At 33.3% G+C, this 14,091-nt stretch overlaps 1 protein-coding gene across 3 annotated transcripts in view; it reads left to right on the top strand.

Moving 5' to 3' along the window:
* ANKRD13C (ankyrin repeat domain 13C) overlaps window positions 1-14,091 on the top strand; it is a 67,136-nt gene that overhangs the window by 20,535 nt on the left and 32,510 nt on the right. For all 3 annotated transcript variants that reach the window (XR_002139478.2, XM_074334946.1, XM_019755088.2), the window contains exons 4-7: window positions 6,425-6,510; window positions 7,692-7,737; window positions 9,474-9,540; window positions 13,702-13,846. Coding sequence is in view for 2 of the 3 variants with exons in the window: in XM_074334946.1 (XP_074191047.1) it covers window positions 6,425-6,510; window positions 7,692-7,737; window positions 9,474-9,540; window positions 13,702-13,846 (344 nt within the window). In the remaining variant the exon portion in view is untranslated. The remainder of the gene's footprint in view (window positions 1-6,424; window positions 6,511-7,691; window positions 7,738-9,473; window positions 9,541-13,701; window positions 13,847-14,091) is intronic.

Below are 14,091 nucleotides of genomic sequence, written 5' to 3'. Positions count from 1 at the left end.
TAAATTTTAGGATCAGTTCTAGTTTTGTGAAAAGTGCTATATAGATATTTTGATAGAAATTGAGTTGAATTTACAATTACGTTTCTTTGGATAGTATGGACATTTTAACGATGTTAATTCTTTCCATGAGCATGGCATATGCTTCCATTTATTTGTATCTTCAATTTCTTTCTTTATTGTATTATAATTTTTTGAGTACAAGTCCTTTACCTCTTTGGTTAAATTTATTCCTAGGTACTTTATTTTTTGATACAGCTGTAAATGGGATGTTTAAATTCCTCTTTCTGCTAATTCTTTATTGGTGTATAGAAATGGAACTGATTTCTGAATATTAATTTTGTATCCTGCTACTTTACTGAATTTATTTAACAGTTTTAATAGTTTTTCAGTAGAATCTTTGGATTCTGTCTATATAGTATCATGTCATCTGCAAATTAATGACAGTTTTACTTCTTCCGTTCCAATTTGGATGCCTTTTATTTCTTTTTCTTTTTTGACTGCTGTGGCTAGGACTTCCATTACTATGCCCCCTAAAAGTGGTGAAAGTGGACATCCTTGTCTTGTTCCTGATTTAAAGGAAAAGACTTAGCTTTTCCCCATTGAGTATAATGTTAGCTGTAGGTTTGTTATACTCGTATGTTGTAGGAAATTATCCATTTCCATATTCTCCAATTTGTTGCCATATAATTGCTCGTAATATTTTCTTATCCTTTGTATTTCAATTTGTTGTCACTTCTCTTTCATTTCTGATTTAATTATTTGGCTCTTTTTTCTTTTTTTCCTAATGAGTCTGGTTAAAAGTTTATCAGTTTTATCTTTTCAAAGAACCAACTCTTTGTTTCATTGCTCCTGGATTGTTTTTTAGACTCTGTTTTATTTATTTCCACTCTCATCTTTATTATTTCCTTCCTTTTACTCACTTTGGGCTTTGTTTGCTATGCTTTTTCAAGTTCCTTTAGGTGTAGGGTTAGATTATTTATTCGAGATTTTTCTTGTTTCTTGAGGTAGGTCTGTATTGCCATGAATTTCCCTTTTAGGAAAATAATGATAAAGGGATTATTTTTCCCTTTTAGGGAAATTCACTGTGTCCCATAGATTTTGGGTCATTGTGTTTTTATTTTCATTTGTCTCAGGGTATCTTTTCATTTCTTCCTTGAGCTCAGTTAACCATTCATTGTTTAGTAGCATGTTATTTAGCCACCATGTGTTTGTGTGTTTTTAGTTTTTTTTTTCTTGTAATTAATTTTTAGTGTCTTACCGTTGTGGTCAGAGAAGATGCTTGATATAATTTCAGTCTTTTTAAGTTTATTGACACTTGTTTTGTGGCCTACATTTATTTGAGATTTGTCTGTTAATGGAAAATGTTCTATGTACTCTTGACAAGAATATATATTCAGCTGCTTTGGGGTGACATGCTCTGAAAATATTAATTAAATCCATCTGATCTAGTGTGTCATTTAAAGCTGCTGTTTCCGTGTTGATTTTCTGTCTGGGAGATCTGTTCATTGATGTCAATGAGGTGTTAAAGTCCCCTACTATGACTGTGTTACTGTGAATCTCTGCCTTTATGTCTGTTAATATTTGTTTTATGGTTTTAGGTGCTCCTGTGTAGGGTGCATAAATGTTTATCATGGTTATATCCTCTTGTTGGACTGATCCCTTTATCATTATCAAATCTTTTTCTTTGTCTCTTCTTATAGCCCTGTTTTGAAGTCTATTTTGTCTGATATAAGGATTGCTACCCCAACTTTTTGTCTATTTCCATTTGCATGAAGTATCTTTTTCCATCCCTTTACTTTTAGTCTGTGTGTGTGTGTCTTTTGATCAGAACTGGGTCTTTTGTAGACAGTGTATGTATCAGTTTTGTTTTTTATTACTGAGCTACCCTATGTCTTTTGATTGGAACATTTAATCCATTTACATTTACAGTGATTGTTGATAGGTATGTAATTATTGCCATTTTATTATTTATATTTATGTTCTTTTTCTTCCCCCCTTCTTCTTCTTAAATCCCTTTAACATTTCTTGTAATACTTGTTTGGTGGTAATGAATTTTTTTAGCTTTTTCTTGTCTGGGAAGCTCTTTATCTCTCCTTCAATTTCAAATGATAGCCTTGTTGGATAGAGTAGGTTTGGTTGTAATTCCTCACTTTTCATCACTTTGAATAATTCCTGCCAATCTCCTCTGGCCTGCAGTTGAGAAACCAGCTGACTGTCTTATAGGAGCTTCTTTGTAGGTAACTACTTTTCTTTGTTGCTTTTGAGGTTCTTTCTTTGTCTTTAATCTTTGGCAGTTTAATTATGATGTGTCTTGGTGTGGGCCTCTTTGGGTTCATCTTGTTTGGGACTCTCTGCACTTCCTGGACTTGTATGTCTGTTTCCTTCACCAGGCTAGATAAGTTTTCCGTTATTATTTCTTCAAATAGGTTTTTGATTTCTTGCTTTCTCTCTTCTTCTTCTGGTACCCCTGTGATACGAATGTTGGTATGCTTGATGTTGTCCCAGAGGCCCCTTAAACTATCCTCATGTTTTAATTTTTTTTTTTCCAATTGGTGTTTTATGCTTCCTTCCTTGTCTTCTAAATTGCAGATTTGATCCTCTGCTTCATCTAATCTGCTGTTGATTTCTTCTAGTGCATTCTTCATTTCAGTCATTGTACTCTTCATTTCTGATTGCTTTTTTACGGTTTTTATGTCCTTTTTTATGCTTACTATCTCTTTGTTGAAGGTCTTACTAATAAGTTCCTTAAGCATCCTCGTAACCAGTATTTTGAACTCTGTATCTGGTAGATTGTTTAACTTCATTTTATTTGGTTCTTTTTCTGGAGTTTTCTCCTATTCTTTTATTTGGGACATGTTTTTCTGTTTGTTTTTTTTCCTCTCAGTGTTTGTTTCTATGTATTCGGTAGATCTGCTACATCTCCCAGTCTTGGCAGGGTGGGCTTGTAGTAGGTATCCTGTGGGGGCCAGCGGCACGCAGTCTTCCTGGTTACCTGAGCTGGATACTCCAGGAGTGTCCCTTGTGTGGGTTGCCTGTGCCCTCCTGTTGTGATTGAGCTTTGATTACTGTTGGCACGTCAGTGGGTGGGGTTGGCCCTCAGGCTTACTGGCTGTGAGGATTGGTCATGACCACAGCGTCTGAGCTGCTGTGCGGGGCTGACCCCACACATTGGGATTCTCCCCAGCGGGCTCTGGTCCTGATGAGACCGCTCTTTGGATATACTGTTTGCATAGCTAATTGCATGTTTTTCCATTGTTGTTTGAAGCTGGCTACCAGGTGTACTGGTTCTGGAGCCTCTCTGGAGGGGCCCCTGTGCAGGCCAAGGTCAGCTGCTGCCTGTGACTGGTCTGGGGTTACCTGGTAGGAGCTGTAAAGCTATCTGTGGTTGGTTGATGCCTGTGTGGATCTGGAGGTATGTGAGAGAGGCTGCACTGTGAACTGAGGCTGGCCATCACCAATACCAAGCTTGGGGCAGCTTAGCCAAAGGCCCAGGTACCCCAAGGCCTGCCGCCACCTGCCAGCAGTCCTTAAGGCTCAGCAAGTGAAATAGTCTCAGGTGGTATGGGAATTGGGTAGGGCCGGGTCTCAGCTTGGGGCAAGTGGTGTTCAGAGGGTTATGCAGATTCAGATGAGACTAACCTTGGGCAATGTTTAATGGTGAAGTTACATTTGGGTTTACGATTTAATGTGAGATAAAATTGTGGTAGTTTAACAACTATATGAGTGTGTGTGTGTGTGTACTTTTTTGTTATTCGTTGTGATTTGTCCTTTCTGGACAAACATCAAGAGACCCTTATGAGAGCAAAAAACTATACTAATCTTGAAATTATTTCAGGAAAACGATAAAAATATACAGCTCTAAAAAACTGAGAGTGAATTAAAAGTTGCAGCAGTTCCTCCGAAGGAATGTTCTCTGATGTTTCTAACCAATTAGTAGACCAGATGGACTCCTGGATTTCTGACCCACCCTGAGATTTATGAGACTTTCAAGGATTCTTGTATTCAGAATCAGTAAATATTTACTGAATCCTTATTATAAAGCATATGTATATAGTAAGATGTAGAAAAATCAAGACATGGTTTCTGCTGTTTAGTAATTCATAATCTATTGGGAAGGCCAATAAACAGAGTTTTCTAGGAAAATCACTTACTGGGTATATAGTAATAAATTTTAATGTAAAAGATAAAACATTCTGAATGGTATTCGATTGCCAATTATTTATATAATTGTATGTCCATAATTATTCAGTGCTCCTATTTTTATAACTTCTATCACATGAAACAGAAATAATCAACTACTAATTTAAAAGATAACAAATTCCTCAACTCTTATGGTACGTATTTAGAAAATGTGAATATATTTATAATGGTGTTAAGCATGACCATATTTTGAAAATTTTTTAATTGCTATGACTTGTTTTTGATTATTTAGCTTATGTTATATTGAAATAGTTTCAGCAAAACCTATACTGAGCAGTTAAATTTTCTGGGCATAGAAAATTACATTGATACATAGATAATCTAATATTATAAATTGTTAGTGAAAACTTTGTGACTTTTGTCTTTTTTGGTTTGATTTCTGCTAATGTTTTTGTGCTACATAACAGTGAGCTAATGCTAAATTACGTGTCAGAGACTATTTAGAATTATTTCACTTTAAAGTTAATACAATTTCAAGATTATGTTGCTTTTCTGCTCTACAGTGGTTACCTGGTGAACACTTGATCAGCACAGGCCAGTATTAGGGAGAGAGATGGATACAATATAAAGGTCTTTTCCCAACTTACAGGTCACTCATGGTTCCCTGCTTTCCACTGATCTAGACAGCTCTAGTTTCTTATTCACACTGGTGCCTAGCTGCTTTTCCAGGAGTTACTTACAGTTTGTACAGATTTACGTTACGGTGTACATATGCTATGGTAGTTTTAGGAATTCTGTCAGCCTGCATCTTATTTTTGTAGCACATTAAAAGTTAGTTTGGAGGGAAAGAAATAGCAAGTAGTCCATGTTGGTTTGCAGTCTTGTCAGGAACTGGCAGTCTTCTTAATTTGAGTTTCAACTTCATATTTCTTCCTGGAAGAAGCCTTAACTCCTGGAGTAGAGTAACTTCTTCTCATATATTTTGAAGTGATCCACTCTTTTCCTTTGCAGTGCTCAGTACACTTCTAATTAATTGTTCACTGTCTGCTCCCTATTCTGTATCCCTTGTGAGGACTGAAGTCATGAATAGTTTATCTTATTCATCCTTTTATCTCTGGCTCCTAGAACAATGTCTGGCACATATATTTATTATGTGCCTTTCTTTCTATCTTCCTTTGTCTCTCTTTTTTACCTTCTGTATTCCACATAAGGCTTAAAATAATTTATAAGAATGCATAATGTAAAATAGGGAAAAATGGTGTATATGAATATATATATATACGTGTGTATATAAATATATATTTATTTATATATATATATATATATATATATATATATATATATATATATGAAAAAGTATGTCAGCACCAGGAGAAATGTCAGCATGTATTGATATATACATTTTTTCTCTCTCAATGCACATTGTTCCATTTTCTTATCCTTTGCTAGGCTTATTTTATTCAAGCCTAATATTTTCCCTTATTTCAGTAACTGTTAGAGACTGACCGATTTTTCCAGTCAATTTTAGACCTGCATTCTAATATATTAAAATTATATTTACTTAATTGTAGGCACAGTAGTAAGCAATTTATGTTGAGGCTTTACGATACCTCTATACAGTATATATGACTTTTTATTTTTACTTGACAAATGAAAAATAGAAATTTAAGTTTGGGGAAATTAAGTAACTTGTCCAAGTTTATACACAGCTAATAAGTAGTAAAGCTAGGCTTTGCTCTTAACATAGTGTTTAAAGCTCCATCTCTTTTAACTCTTGAGAAAACACTAAGGAGGTCTTCAAGTTTTATTAGAGTTAGAAGTTATTTACACAGATAGAATGGCATTCACTTTTTTCCCCTATATTAGTAGTATGTGAGAATACAACTTCTAGTGAAAAAAATAACAGGTACACCTAGTAACAAATGCAAATAATTATGTTTTTAGAAAAGTAGTATCCAATGGGATTTTTGAGATCTGCTGTCTTTGAGATCTTTTAGACCAATGTTAAAACAGATCATTGCATCACATGACTGAGATTGGTAAATCTTGACTCTGTCAAGTAAATTCATACTGATAATTAAAAACTGGGAAAACTAGTGTGAATATAAGTTAATGTTGAATGAGGTATCTCATCTCAGTTTTCCTTGGGATCATGATGGTTTTACTAAACTTATTTACTAACTTGTTCACAATATCTCTCTCTCTCAGTGTATGTATATAATAAGCCAGTGGTGTTTTCTACCATGGTGATAGCTATTTTAATTTTTTTTTATTTAAACTTTAGTTACAGCTCTTTTAAGGAAGCTTAAGCAGCAATCCAGGGAAAGTGTTGAAGAAAAACGACCTCGATTATTAAAAGCCCTGAAAGAGGTAGGCCATATTTCTTTGGTGACGTTGTACCTAAAGAGTAATTTTGTGTACTTTTACGCATTGTTTTTAATATGGTCTAATTTCTCACTGATTATTAAGGGTCAAGAAATGGTAAAAGTCCTACTTAAATTAAGCAATAGTGACAACAAAATACTACGATTATAATATATAAATGTATTCTTATGGGAAGCACCATTTACTTTGAATTCTGAAGGTAGATAAAGAAATACTGCTTTCAATAAATTAGATGAGAGCTCTAAGAGAAACGGAGGTAGGGCATAATTAATGGCAATAATTTTCCTTTGTTCTTTGGATTTGAAGATTCTCTTAAGAGTTGAAGACGTGGCTCCCAGCAGGAGCAGTTTACATTTTCTTTATATAACAAAACTTTTTTCTCTACTGTCTCTCATAATGGTAAGAGCTGGGTATGCTGGCACAGAAAGAGAGAGAGGTTTATTTTCTGATATTCTCTTCCTCTGTATTTTTGATGCCTAAAAGGACTGTGGGAAAAAGACCTATCATGATGACTATGTCTTCTCTTAGGTATGCTTCTTTTTTTTTTTTTTTTTTTTTTAGATCTCAAGAGATTTTTCTTTTGAGAATATTTGATCATAATAGTTTCCTTAGCAGTTATAGTCTTTGGTATTTAACTTCTAATTTGTGAAATAAAAATTTTCTTTACAGTTCTCTTTACTATATTATTTCAAATATAGTAAACATTTGTGTTACCACTTTACAGAAGAGTTTCTATTGCATTGGGTGATTTTTTTTTTTTTAAAGACCATTATGTGGCTCCACTCATTTTTATAACACTTTCAAAATATTAACTATTTTTACAGTAATACTTCTTGTTATTTAAATTATACTGAGAAATGAATATGTATTTATGCAAATTTAAATGCTTATCAGTTTCAGATATGTTCTTATGTAATTGAAATGTTCTTACAAAATCTTCAGTGGTGCATATTTTCCTTTGTACATAAATGTAATAAGTAAGATGGGCTATTATAATATTTTATTGTAAGTAATAAACCTATTTTTTCTCCAACTCTGAATATTGAAATTTTCCTTTTCTTGTCTATAGACCTTTAATGATAAGTTTTTAAAAGCAAAATATTAAGTTGATATCAAGAGCTGTTAACTAACGTGCATTCAGTAATTATTCACATTTCATTTCTCAGCTAGGTGACTTTTATCTAGAACTTCACTGGGATTTTCAAAGCTGGGGTAAGAGTGTGCTATGTTTTACCATAAAATATGTACACATGAAGAATTGCAAGTATAAAATTAAGTATTATATGGAAATGTTAACATAAGAAATTTGATAGCGGAAAGTGTCTATTTTCCCCATTTGAAATGTGAGTCCACTTAGGGTGAAAACCTTCATTGTTTAAATGGGAAGTTTGATCCCAGTGACCTTTACTTTAACTAAATAATTACCAAAACAACTAAATTTTGTTTAAAAATATTTTGTAATATAAGCTGTATGTAGGTTGCAATTTGAATTAATTTTATGATATATACATATTTGAATGTTCAATGTTATTTATCTCTAAAATAATTATAAAAATAAATCATAAAGTCATAAGTGTAAATTATATATTGACAAATAGAAACCACTGTTAATGTTTCAGGCTAATACTTTCAAACCTTTTTTAATGCTTAGTAGATGTATATGTGTGTGTGTGTGTGCGTGCACACACACACACACATTTATATTTATATCCTGAGCATTAGTGCTTTTTTAATGGAATCATACTATTATATCATTATGGAATTTGTCATTTTTACATAACATATCACATAAGCATTTTACCATATTAGTTCATAAGGAAGTATTTCATTTAACATCTGTTTAGCATGGCTGATTAGTATATTAAGCTCTAAAGTAAAGTTTTAATCCCTAAATAAAATCAGTTCTTTCAAAAATTGCTACAATTCTAGCTCACCAGGCCAATTTTGGCTCCATCATAGGCCAACCTTGGCCTTTATGCTTTATATGTCATTCAGAAGTCCTGGTGTACTAGACCACTGAGAAAAAAAGAAGTCTGTGGTAGCTCTGTATAATAAAAGAGCTCCAAATCAGATTGGTCTAAAGCCTGAATGTATTTTTTCCACCCTGTTTTTCACCTTATTCTTGCTTGGTGATCTTAAGCTAAGCTTGTCCCTTGAGTGTATTGGTTCTTTAACTGATTCTCTTAGTAATGTTAGTGGTTTAAAGTCTAAAATAGTCAATTTATCTTGCTGAGCATAATGTTTTCAACTATTTTAAAAATGACATTTCAGTTACGTGAAAAAATAGAAATGAATGTAATCACTCCTAAAATTGTACATATGTATGTATCTACAGTTATAAACACGTTATAATTGTTGCATAACCAAATTCATGATGCAACTACTGAGGTATTATTTCATTTTGTAGATTTTGAAACTGAGGTACAGTGAGCTTAAGTAACCAAGGTCACATATTTGGGATTCAAACTCAAATAAGATTATTTAGCTTTAAAAATGTCTCTTATTATACACATTACTTTCTACTATTTAATCACATTGTATTTAAAGGATCAGATAGGATTCATGTTTATACAGTTAACCTGTTCAGGAGGGTTTAGTTACCATAGGGCATTGTTTTCTCATCTACGAGTATAATAATACCCTGCAATATGTACCCGAGAGTAGCATTATATCAACTCCACTGTTCTTGTATGTGTTGGTGGGGATGGGTGATTGGGGGTTTAGGGGAGTGTGGTGAAATATACAGCAAATACAATTAAACAGTAGATATTTGAAATTGTTCAAAATTGCTATGTATATTATTTTTAAGTTGGAAAATACTATTTTAAAGGAAATTATTGCAATGTTGGTGAATTAGTAAAATGTTTACATTGTTCTTCTAATAAAAAAATTGTAATGTCTCAGAACTTTAGGTAGTTAATTTATGACTTTTCTTTTTAAAAACACAGTGCCTTTACTTTCCCGAATTCTGCCTTCTGATGCATGTAAAATATACAAACAAGGTATCAATATCAGGTAAGGCAATTTGATTTTTTCTGAGTAACAGAAAATTGAGATTTAGAGGAAGCTTTTTTCCCTGTAGTGATAGCCTACATTTGGATGTAGTATTTTATAACTTAAACATGCATTAATATATTCACAATATTTTATCTCATTTGAGGCATACTACAGATAAGGAACCAAAGGCATAAAATAGTGACTAAAACAAAGGTATTGTTCTTATTCAACTACAGACTATCTAAAAGGCAAACAGAGTGAAGATCATGATGTAATACTAAGAAGAATTAAGATGGTCATCTCCCTGGTCCTGGCTTTTTAAGGAATAAGGGACATAAGGAAGATCTAATAACTCTTGTCCTCTTTTCTCCATCTCCCTTATACCCCCCCCCCATATAGTCAGCCATGTATCTATCCCTTTGTCTCTTCAATCATTTATCTATTCTAGTGCGCTCTTTAAGGCTAATTCTAATTTTTTCTGTTTCCTTTTAAAACTAAGATTGACATGTAGATCTGATGGGAAATTTATTTTACTCATTTCAGAAGTTTACTTTTATCATTCCTTATATTTTTAGCTTTATATTAATATAGGTATATTTATAAATTAAGTATATATAGCTATATATATAATGCTAGAAAATATGTGAACTTTTATATATATTAGAATACTTATAAATTATATAAAGTATTACATATTTATTTCTTTATACATCTCCAGAGTATTAATTTGGATATTAAGAGTCTAGAACTGGAAATGACTTGAAGATTAACTCATATAAACCTCTCGTTTTATATGTAAATGAGAAAGTTCAGAGAGGTGAAGTGATTTTTAGAAGAGCATGTTGCAGACTAATAGCTGAGCTAGGACCTCTGACTTCCTGTCAGTTCTCACCATGTCAGAAGGCAGAATTTTTAAAAAATCAACTCTTTATGAAATTCATTATGTAATAGTTGAATTCTAGTGAACAGATAACCTAAGTTTGAGGTAATTCTAGGATAATTATTCTCAAGGGGTAGAATTTGATTAAGGCAGATGTTGCTCAGTTTTTGATTTTTAAAAATAACCTCATTTTTAATTATGAAAGTGCTCATGCACATTGAATTCATAGAAACCTTGGAAAATACAGAAAAATATAGAAAAGAAACTAGGAAAGGACTTGTTAATGATGTAGATTTAATTCAGCAGCCCATTGTTAGCAATATATTATGGATTCATCAAAAAATGATTCATCCTCAATTTTAAAATTTTTAATGTAGACACTTGCCAAAGATAGTATGTAATTTGGAAGAATAGTATTATCTTCCATGTGTTACTTTTAAAAATGTTAGTTTTATTTTGCTTGACTTTTATAAATAGGAAAAAAGGAGCAATTTTCTCTTTTAAAAAATTGTTTCACATTTGTATATGACTTTTGGAAGTAAATGATATGAATATTATATAATAAATATAGATAATAAAACCGCAAAATGGTTAAAATAGTGACATGAGAATAAGAGCCTATGGGAGAATAATTGTGTCAGAGGATGTAGGTTAAGGGGAAGAAGCTACTATAATTTAGCAAGACACTCAAACCTAGGACTTACTAGCAGCTGAAGATGAAGGAGAAATGTGATAGGTTATAGAGCTCTCATTACCAAATGAAGTTTACCACATTAATGGAACTGGATTTTAGGATGTTTGGTAAAGGTTTTTTGCATAGATCACAAGAATTGACTTAAAAAGGAATCTGTTAATCATTAAATAAAAACTTTCTAATTTAAATGTCATGAGACAATTATTTTTTAAAAACATCACTTAAAGTTGAATTTTAAACTATGTTCAAAGGAATCTTTAAAGTTTGCTTGTATCTCATGACAGTCTTCTGATCATGTAAAATATCTTCCCTGGTGTCAAGGAAAAATTAATATTTTTTGTAGAAAGAGGAAAGTGTAAGCAACTTTATTGTTGTGGATACTAGCAAACATTTTCACTATTAATATTAATAATTTTGAGGTGATCTATCTGACTGAAATGCAAACTTTGCCTCATTTCAGGCCTTTCCTATCTCGAGAAGGCTCTATTTCCTTTTTCAAGTTTGTTATTTGGCATTTTCCAAGTTTTTATCTCAAAGAAATATTTTCTATTCAGATCTTTGCATTTGTATAAATGATTTTTTATTCTTGATGGCTCAGTCAGTACATGGCAAAAATTAAAAATATTTAGGTTCATGGGCTTAAAGCAAAGGACTAGTTAATACATTAAAATACCGTCATGGTAAAAATTACCATTATGCGACGTGTGATATTTACCAGGCCATCTATTATGTCAGGAATATTGCAGAAGATGTATTAGATAGTCTTATTCAGTTGCAGGTTACACAAATAAAAATGAAATAAACATTGGCTGTGACTGATTTTGGGTGTGGCTAGATCTAGACTTATATGTCACCATGTCAGTCTGTCTGTCTGTCGCTGCCTCTCTCTGCATCTGTTTTCTCACTATTTCCACCCCTACCACTTGCAGCCCACTACCACTCATCCAGGATGGGCAAATGGGATGTAGTGTTTCTTGGCAACTGAAGCTTAGAGTCCAAATACGCCACTTATATAGTGATCTGTTTCTTTTTGTCAGTATCAGTAGCCCACATCTTACGGAAGTAGGGGATGAGCCCCTTTTACTGGCATTATTTTCTCTTATGCCATGTGCACAAGCAATAATAGAGCATCTGTAGTAGTACAGAACTAGTATAATAGCAGGCCACTGAAAGTGGACCTGGAACTAGAATTCAGGTATAAAGCAGCAGGCAGGCTTCATTCACCTCTGTAGGAATTGGTGACTTGCCTTTTTCTTTTCTTTTTTTCTTTTTCTTTTTCTTTTTTTTTAGCTCTTTTTTATTTCATTCTGAGGGATGTATGTATTTCGTATGGCTCAGAAAAGTGCCCCTTATACATAGGGAAATCACACTTTCCTGGTTCATTGTTGTTGTCCTGGCAAGGTTATTAATATTATCTCTTTCACTTTTAAAAGTTACTCGTTTTGATGATGTAACCCTAATTATTCTTTTGATGCAGCATGTGAGATATATTCCATTTCTCAGCTTTTTCTGTGTAGGCTAACCAGGAATGCCCAATCACTTTGCAGGGTCAAAACTGAAAAAACCTACGAAGTGATGAATTCTTATAGTTGTATTAGAAACTCAGTAACCATAGTGAATCTCTCACAAAGACTTAAAGGAGTTTCCTTAGATAGGATCAGCATCTCTTAACAGATATGTCAGCCCATTTCTTAGATTAAGGACGGTGTTTTGAGCAGCCAGTCAGAGAGATCCTGATGTGATCTACAAAGCCTTGTGCAAGATTGGAGTGCCCTTCAGGGGACTTGAGAATTTTTCCCTTCCAGTATTTTCCCTAATTTCAACATGTAGTGAGTCATCTGTGGAATGTATTTGAGACCAACTCATTGGGCTAGATCAGGCCAGGTCTTGATAACCAAAGAGAAGAGCACAATAAACACACGTTTGTGAATCTAGGAGCTTTTGACACAGGAATGATCCACAAGATTTTTAGGCTGTGGAGATGTTGGAAACAAGAATGCTAATCTGAATCTGGGAAGTCAAACAGAAATGCCAAGAATTGGGAGTAAGTTAATGGGCTATCAAGTGGAAGGATGAAGCCAGTTTTGGTTAGGCATAAGGCAAAGATGTAGATCAAAAGGCCAAGACTGTGCATACAGTTTTTAGTCTGAGGATGTGGTACGTCCATTGCTTTATCCCTCTTATATGCTCCACTGAGCTAGCAACATAGTCTTAAAGGGCTCACAGAAGGTTAGGCCAGCTTGCTTTCTTTGTCTGCCCTTCCCAGTTTAAGTAACTTTCGTGGAGTAGCTACAGTAAGGGAAATGGTAGGGAGAGGAGTACATTTACGGAAATACTTCAATGGGGAAGCAATCTTTTTCTTGCTGGATTAATAAAGTATATGTTCAGAATAATGAAATATAGGTAAAGTGGAATGCATTTGAATATTCTTTCGGTTTTTTTAAAGTTAAGATATTTTAAAATTAGCTTTTATCTCGAAATTTGACTTTGAGATATGGTATTAGCACCTTGGTTTGAATTTAGAAGGAACAAAGCTTATTTAATAATTATGGAGTTCTACTGAAATTTTATTTGTCAGAATTTCTCATCTACCCATTTTTCACAGGCTTGACACTACTCTCATAGACTTTACTGACATGAAGTGCCAACGAGGGGATTTAAGCTTCATTTTCAATGGGGAAGCAGCACCCTCTGAATCTTTTGTAGTATTAGACAATGAACAAAAGGTTTATCAGCGAATACACCACGAGGTGAGCACGTTGTTTTATAAGTATTCCTCTAAATGATTTTTAAAAATGTCTTTGTATGCAACCAACCCACAGTGTAATTGTTTCAAAAAGCATAAGGTATAATTGAGATGGTTCAATCCCAAAGATTTCATTTGCTTAGTATGAGCTTTTTAAAAGTAATTATCATTTGGTATCCATCCTGGCCAATCCATTGAGTCTGTTTGTTCTTAATTCATTGATGATCTCCTAGTTAAATGAGCTTCAAG

Source organism: Rhinolophus sinicus, linkage group LG06, assembly GCF_036562045.2.
Source record: "Rhinolophus sinicus isolate RSC01 linkage group LG06, ASM3656204v1, whole genome shotgun sequence".
In the NCBI taxonomy this organism is placed as follows: Eukaryota; Metazoa; Chordata; class Mammalia; order Chiroptera; family Rhinolophidae; genus Rhinolophus; species Rhinolophus sinicus.
Note: the sequence above shows the minus strand (reverse complement) of the source record. Positions and strands in the feature narration are given on the sequence as shown.